The sequence below is a fragment of the Apus apus genome, chromosome 1 (assembly GCF_020740795.1).
Source record: "Apus apus isolate bApuApu2 chromosome 1, bApuApu2.pri.cur, whole genome shotgun sequence".
Lineage (NCBI taxonomy): Eukaryota > Metazoa > Chordata > Aves > Apodiformes > Apodidae > Apus > Apus apus.
Window position 1 is genome coordinate 115,687,371 of NC_067282.1, and position 22,688 is coordinate 115,710,058.

The window sequence follows — 22,688 nt, forward strand, 5'->3', positions numbered from 1 at the left end:
TTCAAACCTGTTGGTGCTTCATATAACAATATGCCCAGAATACAGCTGTTCAGAAATAAGGCCCATAGTATTATGCAAGAATAACATGTCACTGAAAGGAACTAACCATTTTTAAACAAACATCACAAAGTGAAAGAGACAGACAGGTTTAAATAATCTAAAAACATAACAATTGACTTAATTATCACTTTCATTCTAGTTAACAAGGCAGTCATCATCAAAAACATTAAACTAGAAGTTACCTTCAAACCCAAAACTCCCATCACCATGACACAATGCCACAACTATCCCAATAAAAGAACCTTCCTGATGCAACAGAAATGGGAAAGCTCACACCACATTCTCCACTCCTGGCACATGAGGACATTACAGCTTCGACTGTCAGATGACTTACACCCCTCACTTAACCTGAACTGCAGTGGATGTGCAATCCATAGACTTCGGCTGTTGATAAAAAGTGGTATGCAGTAACAATGAGTCTAGTACAGGAAGCCTACATGAGCCTTTTATACTGTACCCACGTTTGGTATTTACACATAGAAGCCTTCATATCTGAGTGGTGAGGGGCAGAAACCCAAAATACGCTTCTAAGCAAGAAAAAAAGGAACTGCTCCGTTACAAAAAACAGTACTCCACAATTTTGAGATGCTCTCATTTAGAGAGAGCTTCACTCTCCCAGAACAGGTCTGAGCAGAAAGGCAAGAGGCTGCACACTTGCTGGCCAGGTGAGCTCAGGAGGAGCTCTGCTCTGTGCCTCGCACGTTCCATAGAATGGCCACAGCCACCTAACACAACACTACCACTCACCACCATGGGAGCTGAAATGTGCATCTGCATAATGGCAGGAAGTATTTTCTGTCCAGTGGTGGACTTGGCAGAGATAGTTTAACAGTTGGACTTGATGATCTTAAAGGTCTTTTCCAACCAAAATGATTCCGTGTTTCTACATGTCTCAGTTTCCTTCTGGCTCCATTAGCTTGGGGCATACGTGCTCATGACTGAAATGTAAAGGTCAAATAAACGCTAAGCTAGGGAAATCAACCAAGTCTCCTCCCTGGTCTGGACACCCCAAGGGGCCCCAGAAATGACAGAAGAGGCTATTCTAACAAACCAGAGGCAGGTAACAATAATGTAAGCTACTACACGCAAGTTGAACCGTGGAGAGCCACAGATACACATACGTACACACACACGCACACGCTATTAAGAGCCTGCCACTGGAGGCAGTGAGCAATTATGAAAATGAATCATTATGTATAGATGCCTATCAGAAAGATAACGGTTTTGGTTGCCATAAAAAACAACCCCAAATCACTTCCTTCGTTTGCCCCAAACTCAGGATTTGACTAAATCTGGCCAGAGAGGCAAAATGATCTGATTGAATGTCATATCGCAAGAAACAAAAGTCACTTCAATAAACTCAACGTGTCTGATTTGTATCTGTCTGATTTACAGTTTCTTGAGAATGCTTCAGTCCAAGCCAAACAGTGCCACATGACACTCTAAAATCCTAGACTAGATAAGCTTTGCAAAAATGTATTAGCCAACATTTGAAAAATGCATCATTAAAGACCTGACCTCTGTGCAAAAGTTTCACCATAAAATATAAGCATGGTTATGTAAGCAATAAAATGTCCGGCACTAACTTACTGACAAAAGAGAGCAAATGGAGTGGCTGATTCTGATTTAGCTTAAATTCCTTCTCAAACACGACAAGCTACACTGAAGAAAGGCATTCATACCTGATTAAGGCTCCTCCAGAAAGTCCTCACCCTACAATAACACTGGTTATTAATTAAGGCCACAAGTCAAGGCCTATTAATCAAGGCCACAGTTTCGCAGTCCCTTTAAACTCATCTAAATGCAGATATTCTGCCAGAAGAGGCAGTCTCCTCAGTCCACTCTGATTTTGTTTTCCTGTTCTCTCCATTGTATTAGGCGTAAGAATTCTACAGCTCCACAATAAATTGGATCACGGAACTGACCGGGCTCAAACAAGATAATTTTGTGACTTAAAGCAACTGTAAAATGCTTTCTTTGCTTAAACCAAAACTCTGTTTATAGGCAGAGCCCTTGACACTGTGCTTCTTCTTCAACTGTGAATTTATGTGCTGAAGCTATGTTTTCATTACATATTCGCCTGGCAGTTGGCACAGTGGGATCCAAAAGAATTTCTGCAATACTTCACAAATAAGCAGCAGTTTCTTTTACCCAGTGCAGTTCTGCTTGAGACCATAACAGGATGCTATTAAGCTAGAATGGGATGCACAGGGTAAGACAGTTCAAAATCTAGGAAAAAGTTTGAGGTCTAATAACACATTTTAACCCATATTGATAACAGTTAATGCAATCTAATAGATTCGGTTCACCCTAAAGTAGACTCTACAAGCAAATCACACATTGGTTTCACTGTCTAGGGGATCTAAGGTTTTGAAACCCTTACATTGGTTTTACTATTGGAATGCCAAAGAGACATTTTGGACATGCAATACAAGGAGAACTACATTACCAGTGGTCCAATTTTCTGACGAGAACTGTATCTGCTATCACTACTGAGTCGTGACACATGCCAAATGGGAACTTGGACAACAAAACTACTTACAAATCTTTAAAGACAAATGCATAGAATAAAGGACCCTTCAAAAACCAGGTAATTTAATCACCATGATGGTTGTACCATTACGGTGAGTCCAGGAAGATGCACAGCACATAAGTCACTACAAAGAAGTAGAGCTGTTCACTGCCTTGGTCTGAAGAGACAGATGATGGCAACTAGCATCCCTGAAGCACTACCGAAGCAAATGGTCTTAAAACCAAAGCATGTGTTTACATGAAAAGAATAATAAATGCTGAATTATGAGAGACTGCTATCTCTCAAAAAAGATCAAAAAACACCCCCCCCAAAAAAAAGTCACACACCCCACACCCCCCCCAAATAAAAAAGGACAAAATAAAGTGATGCCCTGATACACTTCAGAAGGCAACTGAAGGTATGAAACCAGCCAGATATATTACAAAGGATACCACATGGCACATCACTGTTACACTACAAGCCTACAACCCATCACGATATGAGTCTTGGATTTCCAATTCTGTCCCTGAATGCCTGTTAACATCATCTGCGCCTTGATGACAGCTATCTGTTTATTCAGTCACACTAAATACAGCTTAGTTGTTGCACCCAATGTGATAAAGCAAAATGTCACTCTAGCTTAACAGCCCTTGCATTATCACCTGGCTTTATCACTGAATGAAATATGATAACAGATGCTGCTCGCCTGTCTGTCGATCTCACCAGAATTTCTCTCCTGTCCTGCCTGCGTGCCAACATACACAGCAATGGGTTTTCATCTCACATTCTCTCTCTTTCTAAAAATGTTCCCTCTCTCCCCATGAAAATCAGAAACAAATTCAGCAGATCCACTCTAATTCTGCTGTAGAAAAGCAAAGATATGTTGACAGATGAAATGTAGGCCAGTCAGTCATGGCTAAGAGCACAATGCATAGGCCAACAGTAAAAATCAAATCCAATTAAAAATCAATTTCTTATAACAGCAGAGAGGCCTTTATGCAGAAAGGAAGAACCTTGTGGGAAAAGGTAGAGGGAGGGATAATTTTTCCATTCTTAGTTCAGACAAATAGAAGCCTCTCCTCCATTCTGCTACACATTAAAAAATCAATGATAAAAGATAATTTTTACGGCCATATTCTTAATTGCTTTATCTACTGCATGCCTGTCTGAGCATACAGGGGATTGCGTGCATGGAATCAAAATGACTTCTGCTCACTTAAGTCAATCCGTCAATGTGTTCTGTACTTACACACTGAATTCAATAATCAGAATATCCCAACAGTATAACAAGAGCCATCACATTAGAAAAATGGCAACCACTGCAGAGACAAAAGACAATACTTTCTATCACTGCTAACAGGGAAATCACAGACACGTTAAAAAAGGCTGAAAGAAATAGAATTGTTTTGTCAATTTACTAAAAAATCCCCCTACATTCCATTTGCCACTCCTTTGATTTTAATTTTTTTACACCTTGATGCTTTTTTTCTGATATGCTGTTGCTATTTTCTTGTTGCTATCACTACCAAAACCAGCTGCTTGCAGCTGAGCAAAAGTCAGTGTCAGAACAGAAGCTATAAAACGAAACACTTTGTGAATAATAGCTGGGTCACCTGGGTTTCTCAGACAGGCACCAAAATGAACACGTAGCTCATCTCTAAAGGAAAAAAAAAATTCCTAAACCAGTTATTTAAATTAATTAGCATGCATATGCACACATTTCAATAGCTATCTTTTAACTCAGAGTCACACTCACCGCTTGCTTCCAATAGTCACATCCAGATCTCTTACACTGCCAGGTACTATCTCCTGCTGCTGTGGAAAAGGTCTTCGTGCGAGCCTGCACTCACAGTAACAGGCTTGCCAGGAAAATAACAAGACGAAAAAGCTCTCGTACCACCCCTAGCCAAGAGGAACCCCGAGCCTGGCACCCCAAGCCACAACAACAGCGCTGCAGTTCTCAGTCCAGAAAACAAATATTTTCGAAAGGCACTGCCTTCTAATTCCAGTGTGCACAATGCCAACTGTGAAAACAAAAGCTGCTAAAAACAGCACGCGTGTGCGAGCATATGCACACAGAGCATCTTAGCTGGAATTAACTTACGTTTTCCCCCTGTTCTCCCAACCCATCAGTGAACAGAGCAGTCAATTACACTAAGCAAAATAAAATTCTGTACCAAGCATTGCATTGTTCCTAATTTGCTACTGTAGCTTCTGCTGATAGGGACAGAAGATGCAGCCTGTACTCAAAGACCCAGAGAACAAAAGAAATACTGTATGAATTGATATTGCAAATTTCTGTTCAGAACTGACAGAAAAAGGTAATTAAGGCGTGTGCCTCTAGCTGTTTCTCTCACACTTTCACACTAAACACAAGACAATCTTACCAGGATTTACAGCTGTTTACCCATATTCACTGGATATGTGAGCTTTGCATCCTTGCAAATGTGCCAGTCAGCTGGAAAGCCTCACAGAATTGAATCTTGTCTCAACCTCTGCGTCTCATTTACTGTAACACAGAGGATTTTCAAAGCCATGCCTCACAACAGCTGGCTTGTTTTTGCCTGCTTTCTATGATTGACAAGTTCATACAAGCTCTGTCAACTTTAACCTTGATAAGTGAAGGCTTGGTCTGTATTGTATGTTACATCATCAGAAACTTCTGACCTCAGGGGAAAGATCTCAGAGACTTCAAAGCTTTTCCTTTCCCCCACCCCCACTCACTGGATTCGGTTATTTAAAAAAAAAAAAAAAAAGTCCTTTAATTTTTTATGGGTTTTGCCTTTCATTTGTGAAAATCATGACCTGTATTTCAGCAACAACAGTTCTGCAAGTTTTGAATATTTAAAATGGTTTTAAAAGATCAATGTGTTACCAGGCTCCTTTCTGAACGATGTTCAAATAACCAAGTGGGTAATTTTAGAGGTGAGTCTTCATCAAAAGCCCTCCAGCTTGAATTTTTTTCCATGCAGTGTGTGTACAGGCACTCTCTCTTGCAAGAGATTCTGCAGTCATGCTGCATGAGCAAATTATCACCCCCACACTCCAGCTTTAGAAACCAAGGCATTGTGGCCTTCATGAGAGCAAAGCTCAAGCTCCTTTCAGTTTTTCTACAAAAACACATTAAAGGCTTAATAGAGAAACTGTGGATAAGGCTATAATATGTAATAAAAGCCCATTTTAAAGATGACCACTTTAAGATGAAAATGTTATTTAAACTGCACACAGAATGAGATACAATGGATAGATTATAAATACAGCATGGATATTCAGTTAATATGCTCCCGTAAAATTTTTATATCTTCCAAAGCTATTTGATTTCAAAATACAGAGAGAATGACTTCAGGAAAACTCGCCTGTTCACATAATACAGCACAACTGGTTAACAGACTGTAGCCAGTCTGGTTGGCCCATGCAGAGAAACGGAAGCTACAACTGTCATGTTACTTTTTAGCACAAAACTTTACTCACATTTACTGGCATAAACAGTCTCCTGCGTGATAGCAAATCATAATCCATATTGCCTAAGGGCTTGTAGCAGAAGGTGAATGTTTCACAGGCTTGCTTTTAATACCAGAACACCATAAAGCCACTCCATTTGTTAGAAATATATGAACTGTTGCACTGAAGAGACAAATCAGTCACTTATTTCTAAAGACGCTTTTCATCAAGTAACTTAGGGAAAATAAATGCTAAAATACAACACTATATGATGCTTTATGAGTATAACCATTGAAGACTGTATCTTATATTGTAGCTAATCTTCCTACTCAACTGTTATCAACAAAATAGCAACAAGAAAATAGCCCGAGTTCAAGTGATGCAGCACAAGCTTAGTCTTTAAGATAGTTTTCATTCTAATCCTCTTTCCAGGGAAAGCAGTAAAACCAAACCAGAACACAAAAATGGAATAAAGCTTACAAATTTATCTCTTTCTCTCTCCACAAACTGTTTTATGCGCCATTCCTTTTGTCTGATCCTAACTTAAGTACCTTCAGAATCATGTCTAGGACCAGCTTCGCATGCACGGCAGCACTTGCCTTTGGGGACAGAAGAAGAAACTTTCTGTAAGAAGAAACTATGCTCCAACACTTTCTTTTATGAGACCACAGTGGCCTCACATACCCCTAGCTGCATGCACAGTGGAGAACAGATGTGCCAGCAACAATTAAGAGAGAGGAACTTCCCTCAGTAGTGAGAAGCTGGAAGTATAGAAAAATGGGATATGAGGAGGGGTAGGGTAGCTACCCTCAAGCTTAGGAACAGGGATTCAAAATTCACCTACCAAAGGCAGAGGAAGGAGCCACACTCCGAAGGGTGTTGGGAATGAGTGAATTGGATGGGTAAGAAACAGGGCTACATTACTGGAGCATACTGTAAACCTAGTGCAGGCTTTGGAGACAGTCCAGCACCCATTTAATGAGATTCAGCAGCTGCTAGTGAGCCAGGGTGGAGCATCACACTGACCTGCAGGACCTGCACCCGAGTGCCCCTGGGCTGAGCACCACCAGGACAGTGAGGAATAATGGGAAGGTAATGGGGGAAGCCTGCAAGGTTTAGCCAAAACCTAGATCTCAAAACAACGCATCTTCTCTTGAAGAACCATGCATCTCTCAGCCTGAAAGTTTTAAAATGCACAATAGGAGGAAGAAAAAGATGACAAGTGGGACAATTTATCATGCAACTCCTGCCTTGATTCTGAGGTATGAGAAGACTCTGGTTCAAAACTTTGCTACTGAAGAGCTATCCTGTGCCAGTGGCCATATATATTTAGATTAATCACTCTGAAAGATACAGGATCCACACTGTGGTATTTAATTTTGAAAAGGGCATTTACATATATGAGAGGAATATTTTTAAAAGGAAGAAGCCAGATGGTATAATGCTAAGAGGTAACGTGTGGCTGAAGATACAGTATATGAAAGTCAGAGAAAATGCATAACATCTACCAAAAAACCCAGCAGACCACTCCTTTTCTCCCCCTCTCTCTATCCCCTCTGAAGGCTGGATTAAACAGTAATTAAAAGGACATCCACCAGAGAACTAAAGTCCTACCCAAATGAGGAAAGTCCAGAACTATTCTAGCTAAGCAGATGTATAAACACAAGAAGGTAAAAAACACTACAAAAAATGCCCCCAAAACCAAAACAAACAAACAAGAAACCACCCAAAAGAAAAAAAAAAAAAAAGGCTGAGATTCAAATTCTTAGAAGTGTTAAGCAAAAAAAAAAGGACTAAAAAAAAAAGAAAGAACACGCTTTTTCAAACACAAGTATCTGCTGGAAAGATTACAGGGCCAAAAGTACAACAGTAAGAATACAAAGAAAATAAAGCTGCAGCAGAAAATTAACACAGACTCCGTATCTTCATGAGCAAAGAAGAGCCCATGCAGGAATTCTCAGATGCTGTCCACCATTAAGTAAGTAGTCATGAGTTAACTGGACTAGATGATAACAATCACCTGAAACACCCATGGGAAACTGCTGAAATAGTAGCTATGATGCACAACTACCCCACTCCTGTCACCTGGGCAACTACTTGAGCAAAGTGACCCATGCAACATTTGGGGAGGGAAGGTGTGAGGGTGTTGCAGAAAGAGTGGAAGAGTAAAATAAAATATTCCTTGTTAATCTGGAGAACTTCAGAACCATAAACTTAACATCTAAAGCAAACAGGTAGTGATACAGCAGCTGCACTAACTAGCGTGTTAAAATGACAAAATGTCATTTGGGCTGGTATAGAAAAGCCATGTCTCAGATGGCATTACTATTCTTAAGAGTCACATGTGGACAACAGCAATCTGGATGACTATTCGGATTTTAGAGGATCCTAAAATAAAGTATTATCCTCACCAGAGGCTCTTAAAAATTTGACTGCCATGAGACAGAGTCCTTACTTGCATCATCACGTGATTAACATAAGTGTTTAGATCTAGATGATTTACAAAAGATGTGAAAAAGAAGGTGGCAACAGTTGCTGTTGTGAGGAAATAATTCTGAGTAATAAAGACACAAGCTAAAGACTTCCTATCATTGAGTGAATAGGTCACAAATCAACAGATAAAATTCAGATTTAATAAATGCAAAGTAACCCACAGGATAGTTTTTTCCTATACCTCAGCAACATATACAACTATATATAACTGAAATTACTGCTATGCAGGGAAGGAAAAGCTGGATTTCACAGACCATTCCATGAATATATAATCTCTGTACTTCACAGCAGTAAGAAAAAAGTAAAAATAAAAGAAACATTATGTTACTTTATGAATGCGTAGTGCACCCTAATGTTGCGGCTCTTCCCACTACTCCAAAAGGAACAAACGAAAATGTGGAAAGAGAAAATAAGGATGGGCAAAGCCACACAACAGCTTTCATAGAAGAGACACCCCACCCACACCCAGAACAGGTGGTAGAAGAGGTGCTTTTTCTCATAACACATCAGCACAAAAAGCTACGGATGTCAAAAGACAATGTGGGCTCAAGTACATAGGACTGCACGTTTTAGCTGCAGATTAGCAGAGGCTGGGCAAGGATACCCAGCACTGTGGCCCTGTATTTGCCTTGTTTTTGTTTTCATAGAAATATCAAGGTTGGAAAAGACCTTCAAGATCAAGTCCAACCATCTGCCCTACAACCTCTAACCACTAAACCATCTCCTGAAACACCACGTCCACCTGTTTTTGGAACACCTCTAGGATGCCTCCTCTACCTCCATGGGCAGCCTGTTCCAATGTCTCACCGCTCTTCCTGTGAAGAAATTTTTCCTAATAACCATTTCCTATGGACATTTTTCCTAATGTAATGCAATTTTTTCTTAATACCCTAATATTTCTCTGAGCATCTACTGCTGTTCAGAGAAAGGAAACCTGATTCAGCAGAACTTTGGCCTGCCCTATCATGAATCAACTTCCACAGAATTACCATCAGTAATTCCAGGTTACTCTGTCTGAACGTGTGGCATTTATTTAGCTGTTAATAATCAGTCACATATACTGGTGCACTGGAAAGATATAATGGTTCATGGCAATGAAATCTGCACTAATTGCAAGTATTTACAGAAAAAATAAGGAGGATGAAAGGTAGGAGGGGAGATGCTGCTGGACTCTTCCTCCTTTGATGCCTCTATATGCATGGGAAGATACACAGGAATGTTTTTCCAGTTTCAGACAAAATATAAACTTTGAAACAGACCCAGGCTGTACTGCATCATCCACTAGTCCATATGACCTATAAAATGATATCACTGGCAAAAAAAGTGGTCTGATAAGCACCTTAATAATCCATATCTTAATGAGAAAGAAATGCTAATGTACACAGGAAGGGCTCACATTCTTGAAATCTTTGTTAATATCTAAGAGCTTGTGAGGATGCACATTGGCTCTCCTGCACTTCCTCCAGATGATGACAAATAGTTGCAGAAAAATTGCTGGAAAGGGAAAGCTTTTTTTTTTTTTTTTACTTCATGCAAGAAGTAATTTTCACATGTAAATTCATTAATGTCAGGAATTCAGACATCTGAAGCATCACTTCAACCAAACTGGTATGTTTTCTTCTCCTTTTACCTGAGTAATAGATCTCCCTCAAGAAAGAGCACTTAAGCCTTTATACAGTCCTTATTCTACATTTTACAAAGAGGAAACAACTTTATAAGCTCTTGAATAAAACGACCATAGAAATTGTTAGCACAGTGCAGATTAGATAAAAAAGATAGAATAGTTTTAACTGAAGAGACTTAAGATCATCAAGTCCAAGATTATATATTTATAATTTATTTCCTACTAAATACTACTTGTTAGGTCATTTTATACTTAGCAAACATTCTTTGCTTTAGAAGAATTTTCATGAAAAATTACAACAGCTGTAGGTGAAGTTTAGAAGACAAAACTTGGACCACTTTCAACACCATAAAATATTGAAGCCCGTTAATACATGCATTAAATGTTTGCTAAAGGAATTTTTCACTGATTTGTAAGGAAGTAGTTGCCCAAGGTTATATAATTTCTTTCTTGAGAGGAAAAGGGAGGAAGGTGAAAACATTTTGCTATATAGTTCTGGCTAGAACATTTACCTTGGGCATTTAGGTCAACTTAGGCATCAAGAACAAATTGCTTTGATTTTGTATGGTAAAGGCTGTTCCTCTGTCTTCAAGAGCTGAGATAGGAGCAACTAATAAGGCATGAAAGGTCTAAAAGAAACATCTTAGTGTTTAATTAGAGTTGAGTCATGCTGTGCTCCCATACTTGACATGCACATGCTCCTGTACTTGACATCTATTAAATGCTGAAAGATTTTCTGAGACCTATGATCTCATACATCTTTTTCACTTTCTGAAATTGTGCAATTTTCATAGGCATTGCAGAAACAAACTAGGAGAAATACAAGTCAAACATTCTTAGAAAGTAAATAGGAGCAATGGCTGTTAACATCGCTAGTAGATGGCAATCCTATGAATTAGATCATAAGGCACTATTCTTTTGTTACAGATTGACTTTTATGTGTGCTCTGTCACCCTGCAGGAAGTCACAGGCTACAGGCCCAAGCACACATTTCCATCTTCAACCTTCTGAAGGGCTATGTCAGTTAAAAAATTGTGGAAACATCTACAGGGAAGGTAATTCTATAATCAGCATACATTGTTTGATAAAGGCAGAGAGAACTGTTTAAAGACAGACTTCACATATGTAAAAATCTAAGCTTTTGTAACTAATACGAAATAAAAAGAGTAGCACCATTAAAAACAAAAAAGCATCAACTTTTGTTTTCAGACTCACATAACACTTTTAAAGCAGTTCTCCTAATGTTAAATACTTACTTAGAACTGCATCAAGTCTCAGTATAAAAATATACAGCTCATGTCAGACAACTGTTTGCATGCCTGTAAGCTGGTAACAAGGGTGCTCGGTTCTTACTTGGGAGATGATAATGAACACTAAGGACCACTGCTTTATCTTCCTGTAAAAATAATACTCCAAGCTATTAAATACTGTAATTTGGAAGAACATGTTATAGCTTTTCTAAAAAGGGAGATGAAACAACCTGATTTCATTGGAAGCACTCAGTAATCTCAAAGAAGAAAAACACAGCCCAAAGATGAAAGGAATTAACAAATTATCTTCATAAACTGAAAAAACTCTCCTAACTTTCTGAAGTAATGTCAATTTAGGTTTTGCAACTATGTGCTAAAAAAAGAGCACAAAAAAATACTGCAGCAAAATGAACCAGTAGCAAAAAAGCCCAGGAAAAAACCCTGCTTATAAAGCACTTTTTCACCCTATTTTTAACTATTTGCTGCTACAGTACTCCAACCTTTTTTCACTCTAGATTCAGTCTGTTAAAAAGACTCATATTTCTCCTGAAAATAATCAGGAAAACTGTAACAGTATACACTTGAAGTTAATTTAAAATGCAAATTTTTTTATTTTTTTTTTTTGCAAACCAACCGGAGTGTAGGGAGGCCAGAGATAACCCTGTAGCGTTAGACAATCTCTAACCCAGAAAAGGCACTCTTGGACTCCACAGCTGGCTCTCAGCTGTGTCCCTGCACATCTAACCCACACAAATGCTGAAGGGCTGCTCCTGCATCCAGCACTGTCACTTTGGCTTTGGTAGCACAAAGGCGACTGTAGCACACAGGCTTCAGTAGCACAAAGTAAGGGCTATCAGCAATATAATCCAAACACAACTTTTCAAAGAAAATATTAAATATGTCAAGGAAGACCTTATGTTTGGTTCATATTCTAGAATACACCACGAATTTGGTAGATTCACTAGCCATTTGCAAACTGTGAGCTTTTAAAAGTAGGAAATTATATGACTTGAGGGCAGCTCAAAAATCACAAAATCGATTCATTTCATGATAAGTTCAGTTACTTTTGACCACACAAACGCCTTGTTAAAGAAAGAGAACATGGAAATACATATTGGTTCTCAGAGGACAGCCATTCATTCTCAGGCACTGGCAGTTCACAACACCCAAATGAGATTATTTAATGTATTTCGGTTTATTTTTTTAATACAGAAGATGTAAGCTCTCTGCATAATACAAGTGCTGAGGGAAAGGCTGCGAAAGAGACCATTTTAAAAAACCTTCTGTAACATGGCTACATGGCCAAACACTACATCTGAACTAGTATGTCAAAATAGGCTTTTGCTTAGAAAAGTTATTGCAGCTGGAGCCCAGTCATGTGATTTTCATGGATTCCGTGATGATAAAGCAAGACTTGTACTGCACAAACACTGCTAAAATGCTGGCGTAGGAGTAGTATTCACGTGCTTTTGTGACTAGGGTTCAGCACTGATGGATGGAAATCATTTTACTTGTCCAGAGATGCTGTCTGCCTACAGAAGCTCGTCTGCTCCACAATCAGCCGCCTCCCCCCTCTCCCTCCCCTCCAGCCCAGTCTGCCCTCCATGCATGCACGGGCTCACACATTCACACCCTCACAGGCTATTCATTTTGAAATCACTATGGTAAGTACAAAGGGCTACAAAGAATTAGAAAAATAGCAGATGGTCTCTTCAGCTGGGCCATAAGCAATGCAAATCCAACTGCATAAAGCCACAAATAAATACTGATTTTTTACAAGCATTTACAGTCACGACTACAATATGTGTTCGCTATAGCTCATCATTTTCTCTCCCCTTGAGAGATTAATAACACTGACAGAAAGGAGGAAAACCTGCAGAAATTATTTTTCCTCTCCATGTGTTTCTTCTGTTAGGAAAGCCAGAGCTACCAAACCTGGTGGCAGCAGCGTGTGCACAACCCCAGCTCAGCTGCCACATGCCACTGAAGCAGCCACAGTACCAGCGATCACTGAAACCACTGATGACATTACCACAGCTCTGGCAATCTGCGTGCCAGGAGGCAGGCACAACCACACCCCACCCCCCCCCCCCCCGCTAGATATTGAAGATTTTAACTGCCTTGTGCACGCAGACATATATTTGAGAAAGGTCTGAAAATATCGTATGGATTCACTCAAAAATGAATAAACATGCAAAACAATTTATGCTGGCTTCTGTTCACGTCCTGCGTTCCGTAAAGGTACAACTAGAGAAAAGCCCAGTTTATGGCAGTACTGTGTTCCAGTAGCATACTGTCTTTGCTAAGGATCATACTGGAACACTCTTTTGGAAAACCTTAAGCAGTCTCCCCCCCCAACCCTGCCACCAAAAACCTGTAACTGATAAATATGACAAATATCCAAATTGTTACACGCACACAAATAAAAATAATCTGACTCTGAACAAACTAATGCACTCAGCACTTGACAATTACTTCACAATTTCTTCAAGCTTGCCCTAGAGTCCCCAGTAAACTTCAGTCTCAACATTTATTCTGTCATGCATGTTCAAGTATGTGGGGAACAGGAGGGAAACAAGGGAAAAAGGCATTGCAAAATACTGAAATCATCATAGTAAAACTTCCAGGTTGGGTCAGGAAAGGATTAGATGAGAGTTGTCGTAAGAAAGCTCTTAAAGCCAGAAATTAAGAAACGCTTACCTTACAGTGCAGTTCCTTTCATCCCGATCATTAACTTTAGAGAAAATAAGCTCCCCATCTTCCTTTAAATCTTCTGCTTGCCTCCTTACTTCAACCGAGACTTCCTAAAAGTGGTTTACAGCACAAGTAAGACACCAAGTCATCATGTTTCAGACTTCTGAAAAATCTATGATTATGGAACCTCTTATTTGTGGGTTTGCTCTGTTTGAATATACATGAAGTCAACAGCATAGCATGTCTTAAGCTTGCTTGTTTTTAAGTGGTACAGTATGCTGTGTGCCCTCATGCGCAGGACGGCACACCAACCTGGCTCTGCTCGAGTTACTGCTCTACTTTGCTGATCTACAGAGGAGTTTAGCATTTATATAAACCTCTGCAACTTCCATTTGGCAAAGACCAAAAAAAAAAAAAGTGGTAAGGAAGTTACAGAAGACTTGCTTACACTTCAGAAGAGGCAAGTACACACCAGCTTTTGAATCCCTGAGCACATACTTTAGTTTCTCAGTAAAACACACAACAACACTGTTCCAGAATTTTATTATCTCACTATCTTCAAACAACCACACCCAAAGCATAGCTTTGCATTACAAACACTGAACCTACAGAAAATTTAATTGTGCATTAGCACTGGAATCATCTGCACCATATATGTGAAACAACCTCTTTATTTACTTCAGTCTGTTATAAGCTTCTTTAATGCACTTATCACCATATTTTCCAGGTGCCTAAACAGGTGTTTGTTTTTTGCCCCAGGAGGCCTATACTGAACTTAAAGGCACTGACTAATAAACCAGAAATGCATACATGGAATAGATTATAAGATGATTTTTCTGCTGGGTAGGCAATTATTTAATAATTTAATTTCATTTTCAAAATAACTTCCAGGTGAATATTTACAGTGCTTGGAATCTCTACCCTCAAATTATCTGCACAGTTAAGCCTGCATACAGAGTTAAAAAAAAACCCAAACTTTTGCAAAACTTAAAGATACAAAAATCTTAAAGGGAAAAAGTCCACAACTTTTAGAGATAAAACAAATTTTGTTTCTTTTTGAGCTCTTCTTATTCTACTCCCTCTAAATATACGCACAAACAGAGGTGCTGTGTGGATGTGTACGTATGTACACAATGTTTTTAACGAGGAAAAAAGAATAAATATAGACAACTGCATTGCCTCAATTCTTTTCTTGCATATGGTGAAGTTCAACACTGGCTGAACATACTATGACTCCCTCTACATATCAGTCAATCTTGTAGCAGCTTGAGCAACATCTTATAAACGGAGAACTTAAGAGACTGGGTTTCTCTGTTTATTTCTCCTGCTACCTGCCAACCATTCCCTGGCCCCGCTCCGTTAAAAATTAACTTAATATTTACTTGCAAGTTGAACAGACATTTGGCATCTCTCTAAGGAATGAATGTATACATCTTAAATCAAGCAAACTGGCATAAAATAAAACACTAAGCAGTTTCACTTGTTGCTGTAGTGTTGCTTGAACATTAACAGACATATTTTGATCTCTACGTTTTATTAGTCAGTTTTGTCCTATGTAGCTTTTGCATCAAGCAAGTTTAGATGAAAAAAGGAAATCCATGGAAAAAGATCAGACCATTATCAAAATAGGAAAAAGTATGTATCATTTCCCCTTGGGACATTTTTGTTCAGAATTCATAGTGAAAGTCTTGAAATGGGGAAGGCAGCCACACCAATGAAGTAACTCTGGGTGAAGATTGCTTTGATCTTCCCATACCTCTTTTGTAAAAAAGAGGACGTTAACAAATCAACCAGGTTGTTTTATTCCATCTGGCTACAACACTCAATAAATTACTTGATCCAGTTGCTCTTTGCTACACTCAATTCCTGTGCAATAAAACTTTTATCTTCTTCATTTTATTTTTGATAACTACTTGTAACAATTGTTCCTTTACTGACAAAAGGCAAACACAATAATACAATGCATTCCTAAACTGGAAATTTTCATTCCAAAATACCTTGTTCCCCCTCCACCACTTTCCTGCTGCCTCCCTGGGCAATTTAAAGGATGACATGAAAGACACTTGTACCTGCTTGTAGAAATCAGTTGAAGGGGATGATCTAGATCTCTCATGGGTGTACTGAGTTTTTTCATGTTGTTCATGGCCTGCATCAAGGATATTATCAGCTGAATGGTACCTTCCTGAGCTCCTTGGCTCTATCATCTTCCTCTGCTCCTTCCACGATGCCTGATACTCCGCAAAGGTTCCCAGGCGCTGCGGCTGTTCAGATTTCACAATCCTATCAGCAGCCTTACTGCTGCTACTGGGGTGGACGTTACCTTTTGAAACATGGGCAGCTTCAAGTCCAACAGAGGCTGCCCAATTTCTTCTCTCATACCATGACTCATCTCCCTCTTGTCCACAGTGAGTTTTCCTATCTGGTCTCTCAGGCTGTTCCTCAGCTAGGCTGTGGGGAGCTGGTTTCTGTGCCAATTTCCTGTATGCAGGCTTACTTGTTTCTTCAAAAAATTTCCACCTGTCTGCAAATGAGCCCAGTGCTTCTTCTGATGCATTTGGATGGCAATGAGCATGGCACTCATCCTCTGACATCCCCACCTCATTCATCTTCTCGGGTTCAGAGTAAGACTTCAGTTTTTGCTCTGTTGTGAACCTCTTCCTGGCTCCAATGCGAGAAACGTGATGAGCGCCACTCCCTGTGGGGTTCGGTTTAACTTGCATAGCCTCAAGGAATCCAGACACATCTTCAGAAACCAAAACCAATAACGAAGAGTTGTAACTACCAGTTTTCTGCTCGGGTGTCCTGGGGAGATATTCAGTGAGGCTGGGCTCCAAGTCCCGCCGTTTGAAGGACGTTGCTCTCAAAACCCTAGCCTGTGCTTCCTTGAGGTGATCTTTGTAGGTGCTGGTAAAATTAGTGTCCAAGGAGGTGGTGGCATTTTCTGCTGAATCTGGCTTCCAAGTCTCATTGCACTCTTCTGTTTCAGATGACCCTACTAACGTAGCAGTGCTTCTACTTTTCTGCAGCTTTGCTTTTCTCATTTGGATCTCATTTCTTAGGGTTGTTGCAAAACGATCGCTTCTTCGTGCTTGTTTAGACAAGTGGGTGTCAAATGGGGCCTGTCGCTCTGGTGCTGCTTCTGGGCTGTTGTCAGACTGTTTTTTTCCTTCCTGAGCTAAAGAATGCAACATTGGGGTCTTCTGAGGAGAAATCTTGCTCCTCTCCTCTTTCCCCCACCTAAAATCTTTTTGAACAGATCTATTTTCAGTGGTAAGGACACAGCCCTTTGCATACTCCTGTTGACCATACCTAGTTTCACTTTCCTCAGAGCTGCTCTCAAAGTTTTTCTTTTGTCCAGGCTTTTCAGAATGATTGTGTTTCTTAGCTTCTTCTACTACAGCAAACCTAGCATCCCCCTCTCTTTCCAATGGGTAATGACTACTGTTCTCACACCCTTTCAGTGAAGATTCAACAGATTGTTGAGGTAGATAGTATTTTGGTTTTTGGACCATTGTGACAACTGCAGGATTTTCGTGAGGTCCAAGCGATGAATCAGCCCCCACTGCAGTCTTCCAGCTGTCGTCCTTGAGCTGTAGTGCCTTTGAGCTTCCCTGAGCAGGCTGTTTTGCTGTCACGCAGTAATAGCGACTCTGTCCAGTGTTGTCAATCTTCTGCTCAGCAGCACTGTTTGAAGAAGAGGAAGTGTTGGGCAGACCAGCTTGGTTTGGACTGTAGCCATGAAAATGATCTGTAGGAAACTCCTGAATGCCACTATAAGACAGATAATGTTGCTGATCTTTAGGCACAGCTAAGATTCTTGCATTGTGAAAAAAAGTGCTTTCATCACTGTACTGGTGCAGGTGGTGGTAACTGTAAGTCGGCTGTGCAAACCGAACATCAGTGCTGGACAAGGATGACTGCAGTTTGTTCACAGTTCCTGCATTGCTATTGTACCTTTCACCAGTTGAAGAAAAAGCGTGTTCCGAACTGAGATCAGATTTGTAATTTGAGCTGCTGACCCTCCTGTCACATGCTCTGGAGGGTCGTCGCTGCTGTTCCACAGTTTCCAAGTTCCAGTCGCTCCTGGGCTGAGACCGGTTCAGGGCTGTAAAGTGCTGCGTGCTGGCACCCTCTGAGTACCCAGGGCCGTGGGCTTTCTCATGGCCTTTGGTAGCAGCAAAGCTGTCACTACGAAGTGGTGGAGGGGGAGGAGGAGGAGATGAAGACTTCTTCTTATCAGGAACATACCAAACAGGTCCAAAGCTGGATCGTCCAGAGCTAGTGAGCTTGCCATCAGAGTGTTCCTCTATTCTAGGACTCTTGTTCTCATATTGGGTAGGAGCTGGCAAGTACCCAGGTTTGTCCTCGATTCCACTATTGTCATTCAAGAACTGGCCAGACTTATTTCCATGCTTAGTAGTTTCCCAGTGGCCTACTTTGTATAGCATATTCTCTGTTGAAGAAGTGTCTGCATTGGATAGAGTGTGGTCAGGGGTGCTAGAGCTTGTGGAGAAAGACCCATAGGCTGAATCACGCTTATTTTGGCTCCCTAGATGATCAATGCTACTATTAGACCTTGCAGAAGAAAGTCTTCCATACTGGGCAACTTGTGGAGTGTGGTCCCAGCTGTCCATACTTCCCAATGAGCTGAATTGGTCAGAAGTGCGATGTAGACTTGTCTGATCCCATGAGTTTGACAGGTCATGAGAAGAACAACTATGGTAGGAAACAAACAAAAAAGCCTCATCATAAATATGCCAGTTAAAAAATGCCACAGCTTAATTATAAATATATAGCCACCAATTTTACTAATATTGGTTAAGATCCATCTGCATAGCAGTTACTCATGACAAACAATCCAACAAAATCAGAAGTCTGAATATAAAGTCAGGGCTTTATCTTTATACTCTTTATACATTCAAAGCTTAATAACCTTAATCACTAAATCCCCCATGTAAGTTTACTAATAAGTAATACACATCTAACTCCTTGAAGGCTCTGCTCTTCCTCTGCAAATTATTGGTTTTGCTGACTTACTTTTAGACCAATTTAGTTTGAGCTCCATTAGCTCCCTCTTTCTCAACAAACACCAACTTATTTTTAAGCTTATTTTTCCAGGCACCCCTATTCTTCCAGCTATTAAACTCATGTACTCCCCGGTTCATCTTCTGTACTCACTCTAAACTTCTTCAGTCCATTAGCTTATTCCTCTGCCCTGCTCATCCAAATCTGTCCATTCATTTAATATTTTCATTTCTAAATGGAGAATAGAAGTTCACTAAAAACATTTGCCTCAAATGTCACCATTTCAGTTCTGAGCCTTCACATGTACTTTGCCAATGTGGTTTTGAACCACTCTCAGGTTGACAGCTTTATGTCATTCAATTCCACTCAGTTCCACAGCACTGACAGGAGAATGTTAGGAGGAGATGCCAGAGCAATGCAAGCTCTGCTTGACCAAAACTAACCTTCTGACCTTCCTTCAAGAATTCTTACCACCACCAGTTACTCTCTGCCACTCTTTCCTCTATAAAAATGTCATCTTTGACACTGTACTTTATCTGGATCATTTGCCTAGGACACTATTTCAAAATCTTGCTGCTTCTGTTGTCTTCCTACCCAATCAGTTTTGTTCTATTTTCTTTCTTTTCTTTCTTATCTTTCATAGCACTCACCTCTTGTCAGTTTAACACACTGATGTTGAAACGAGTGTTTCCAATTTTTCTCATCACATCTCCCTGTTTGAAATTCACTGGCAGCCCTTCCTGCTTTTATATACCAAATTCAGATTCTTGCCCTTGCATGCAAAGCCCCTTAGTAGAAATCCCGGAATGATTCCAATTCCCTGTAGCTATAATTATATGAAACAACTATCAAATTTTGTGCAGAAACCTGTGAAAGCTAGCAATGAAATTAGATTAGTCCACATAAAAATACAAGGAGTATGGATATTTTCTTCTGTCAAAAAAATTGCAAAGGTCAACCAAACAATGCTTTGGAATTCAGTATTGACATGAAAATTGCTTCCCCCCCCACCCCCTATTACTAATAGACTTTGTAACTTGTTTTAATACAACATGGTCAGAAGCAATTTATGTTAAGTAAGAGAAGGCATACTTTGTGCTTATTTTCTAAAAGCATTTTATTAACAAGATACACTAGCACTGGCCTCATCTTGTCAGTTTTTTTGTTCTTGCATTCTTTTATTTTCATAATTTAAAACCACCTTGCTAAATACTTAAGAAGGTCCTGAACTACCTTCTCAGGCAGACACTGTGGTTCATGTAAAGTGTCTTAGACATTATTAGGACCTCCTTTGTGAATTAAGAATGTAAGCCAGGTATTTGATATTGGATTGCATGTATTTTCCTCCTCTTCGGCACTACAGAGATACTAGGTATTTGTTAAAATAAAGATGACACTTGTGCAGGAAAGCCTTGATTTACAATTTACAAGTCTCCTGTAGATCTGCTGGTATCAAAAGTGAAGCAGAGATCATCAGCAGAAGAGGTCAAAGCCCTGCTAGAAAACGCCTAGTGGAAACCCAGCAGATGCAGCAAAAGCTTCAAAAAAAAAAAAAAAGGACAGGAATGTTCCTGATGGTGTGTAACTGCAAAGCAATGGCCACCTGTGGTCCTTAACTGTGGGGCAATCCTCCCATGAACCCTGACATGGAAAAAGAATCCAGAAGCCATTACTCTGCCTGAGCCTAGTATCCCAGGATAGCCTGGGTGGATATTTTATGATGGATTCACAAAAGCACCCACACTGCTGGTCAAAGTCTGGCAGGTAAAGTCCAGGAAAAATCTAAAAACACCATGCTTGGCTCTTAGTCAATAAGCACCTATTGCCCCCCAAGGCTGGGGTGTTGAATTTCTGTTTTCGGGCCCTCCCAGAAATTACATCCTCTCAGCAAATCAGACCACATTCAGACTGCACGGGATTACAGTCTACATGTACTTGACCCTAGTTGTCCCAAAAACTCGGTTTAAGCAGCCTTCTCAAAGCATACGTGCCTCACTCACACACCTGTAAGGCTAGAATGAAGGAGAAGGGGTTGTTGGTCTCAACAGTACACCCAGGGACAGCAAAAAAACCCCAACCAACCAAGATTATAAGGTGTCCTACTACCATGTATCCTACTGGAAGAAAATGCAGGGTCTAAACTTTCAGCAAATTAAGATAGTTCATAATCACACTTCACAGAAAAGTGCACCCAGCCTTAGTCCAGGGTGGGTTAGGAAAAAAGTCTGCATTCATGTTGTTAAGGTATGATTTCTGTGAAAAAGACAGCAGACTCACAGAGGGAAACTGAAGCACCTAAATCTTTCAAGGACTAACTCTCTATGCTTGCATGAGAAGCACCTAGACCTGGCCTAGTGCTTTCAAGATAACTTACAGTTTTTGAATTAAAATCACATGACAAAATAATACACATACAGTGGTGGATGTGGAGGGTTGGTCACCAGATCTACGCTCTTTCCTATCTACACTAATACAGTCTCTTCTGGTCTGTCTTCCTCTAACTTCATGTACCTTCTCAAAGGGCAAAACAACCTCACCAAAATCTACCAATGCCCCCTCCCTCTCCCACATGAAACCAAATTGCCCATAGCTAGCACCTACCTAGGTAGTAAGGTCAATTTTCAGACAGTTGTTCTGTGTAGCTGTACCCCACCCCCTCAACACACAAAATGTAGGTATATCCTGCTTGGAAGAGGGCAAAAGCATCTCTCCCCGATTGAACTCTCCATGTTTTACGAGTGATTCACATTCACCGAGAGAATGCAGGCAGGCACATTCAGATGATACTTCAGGCTATGAATACCAACCTTGGAAGCCTAGCTCAAGGAAGGAAAAGAAATTCTAGAAAATAGAATTCTAGAAATACACCCTAATATACCCTCCTGGGGCTATTTCTATTACCTCCCTGCATACTGCTGCTTTCAGCTACATATGTCTGTGTCCTGTTCAGCTCGATGTTGACTCAAGAGTGCATGGTGCATCTTGGTTTCGTGAATTGTACTTTGAAAGTGGGGAAATCTCCAAAGCTGTTCACCTCCTCCTTTTGCAGATGAGCAAGCCCAAATAACTCCCCTCTGCAAACAGGATCCTCACAGTACCCAAATCCTTGTTGGCAATCTGGGAATGCTAGGCTTCCAGTAGCCAGCAGGCTGAAGTCAGCTCTGCCACTGAAACTCTCTTGGGCAACAGACAGTTGGACGGACAGACCTCCCATATACATCAACTTTCAAGTGGGTAGCACAGGCAGCCAAAGGGTTCAGTGCTCTGGAAACTCTGGTATTAGACTGTGCTAAAGCCACTAAAACTTTCAGCAGCATCTGAGAAAGCAGCATTTGCCTTTTTTATTACTATTGATGTTTAAGAGCAGTTGCTGCTATTTCTGACATGCAGAAGGAGAGGACTGCTTTATTCCCTTCCTGCTTTTCCTTTATACCCACAATTTCCTGCCTTTTCAAACTGGCTCATTTCAAACTGGCCTTGAACCAAACGATTTTTTTTCCTTTTTAAATACTGTGATTCACCCAGCTCCTATCAAATCACACTTTGAGATATGTGTCTTGTAATGTTTTACTTTCACAAGGTACAAGGA

General features: G+C 40.3%; 1 protein-coding gene across 3 annotated transcripts in view; it reads right to left on the reverse strand.

Annotated features, from left to right (window-relative positions):
- The window catches only part of SHROOM2 (shroom family member 2), a 124,940-nt gene that overhangs the window by 21,660 nt on the left and 80,592 nt on the right, over window positions 1-22,688 (reverse strand). For all 3 annotated transcript variants that reach the window (XM_051634207.1, XM_051634199.1, XM_051634214.1), the window contains 2 exons: window positions 16,144-18,790; window positions 14,081-14,184 (listed from right to left, as the gene is read on the reverse strand). In XM_051634207.1, the coding sequence (XP_051490167.1) occupies window positions 14,081-14,184; window positions 16,144-18,790 (2,751 nt within the window). The remainder of the gene's footprint in view (window positions 1-14,080; window positions 14,185-16,143; window positions 18,791-22,688) is intronic.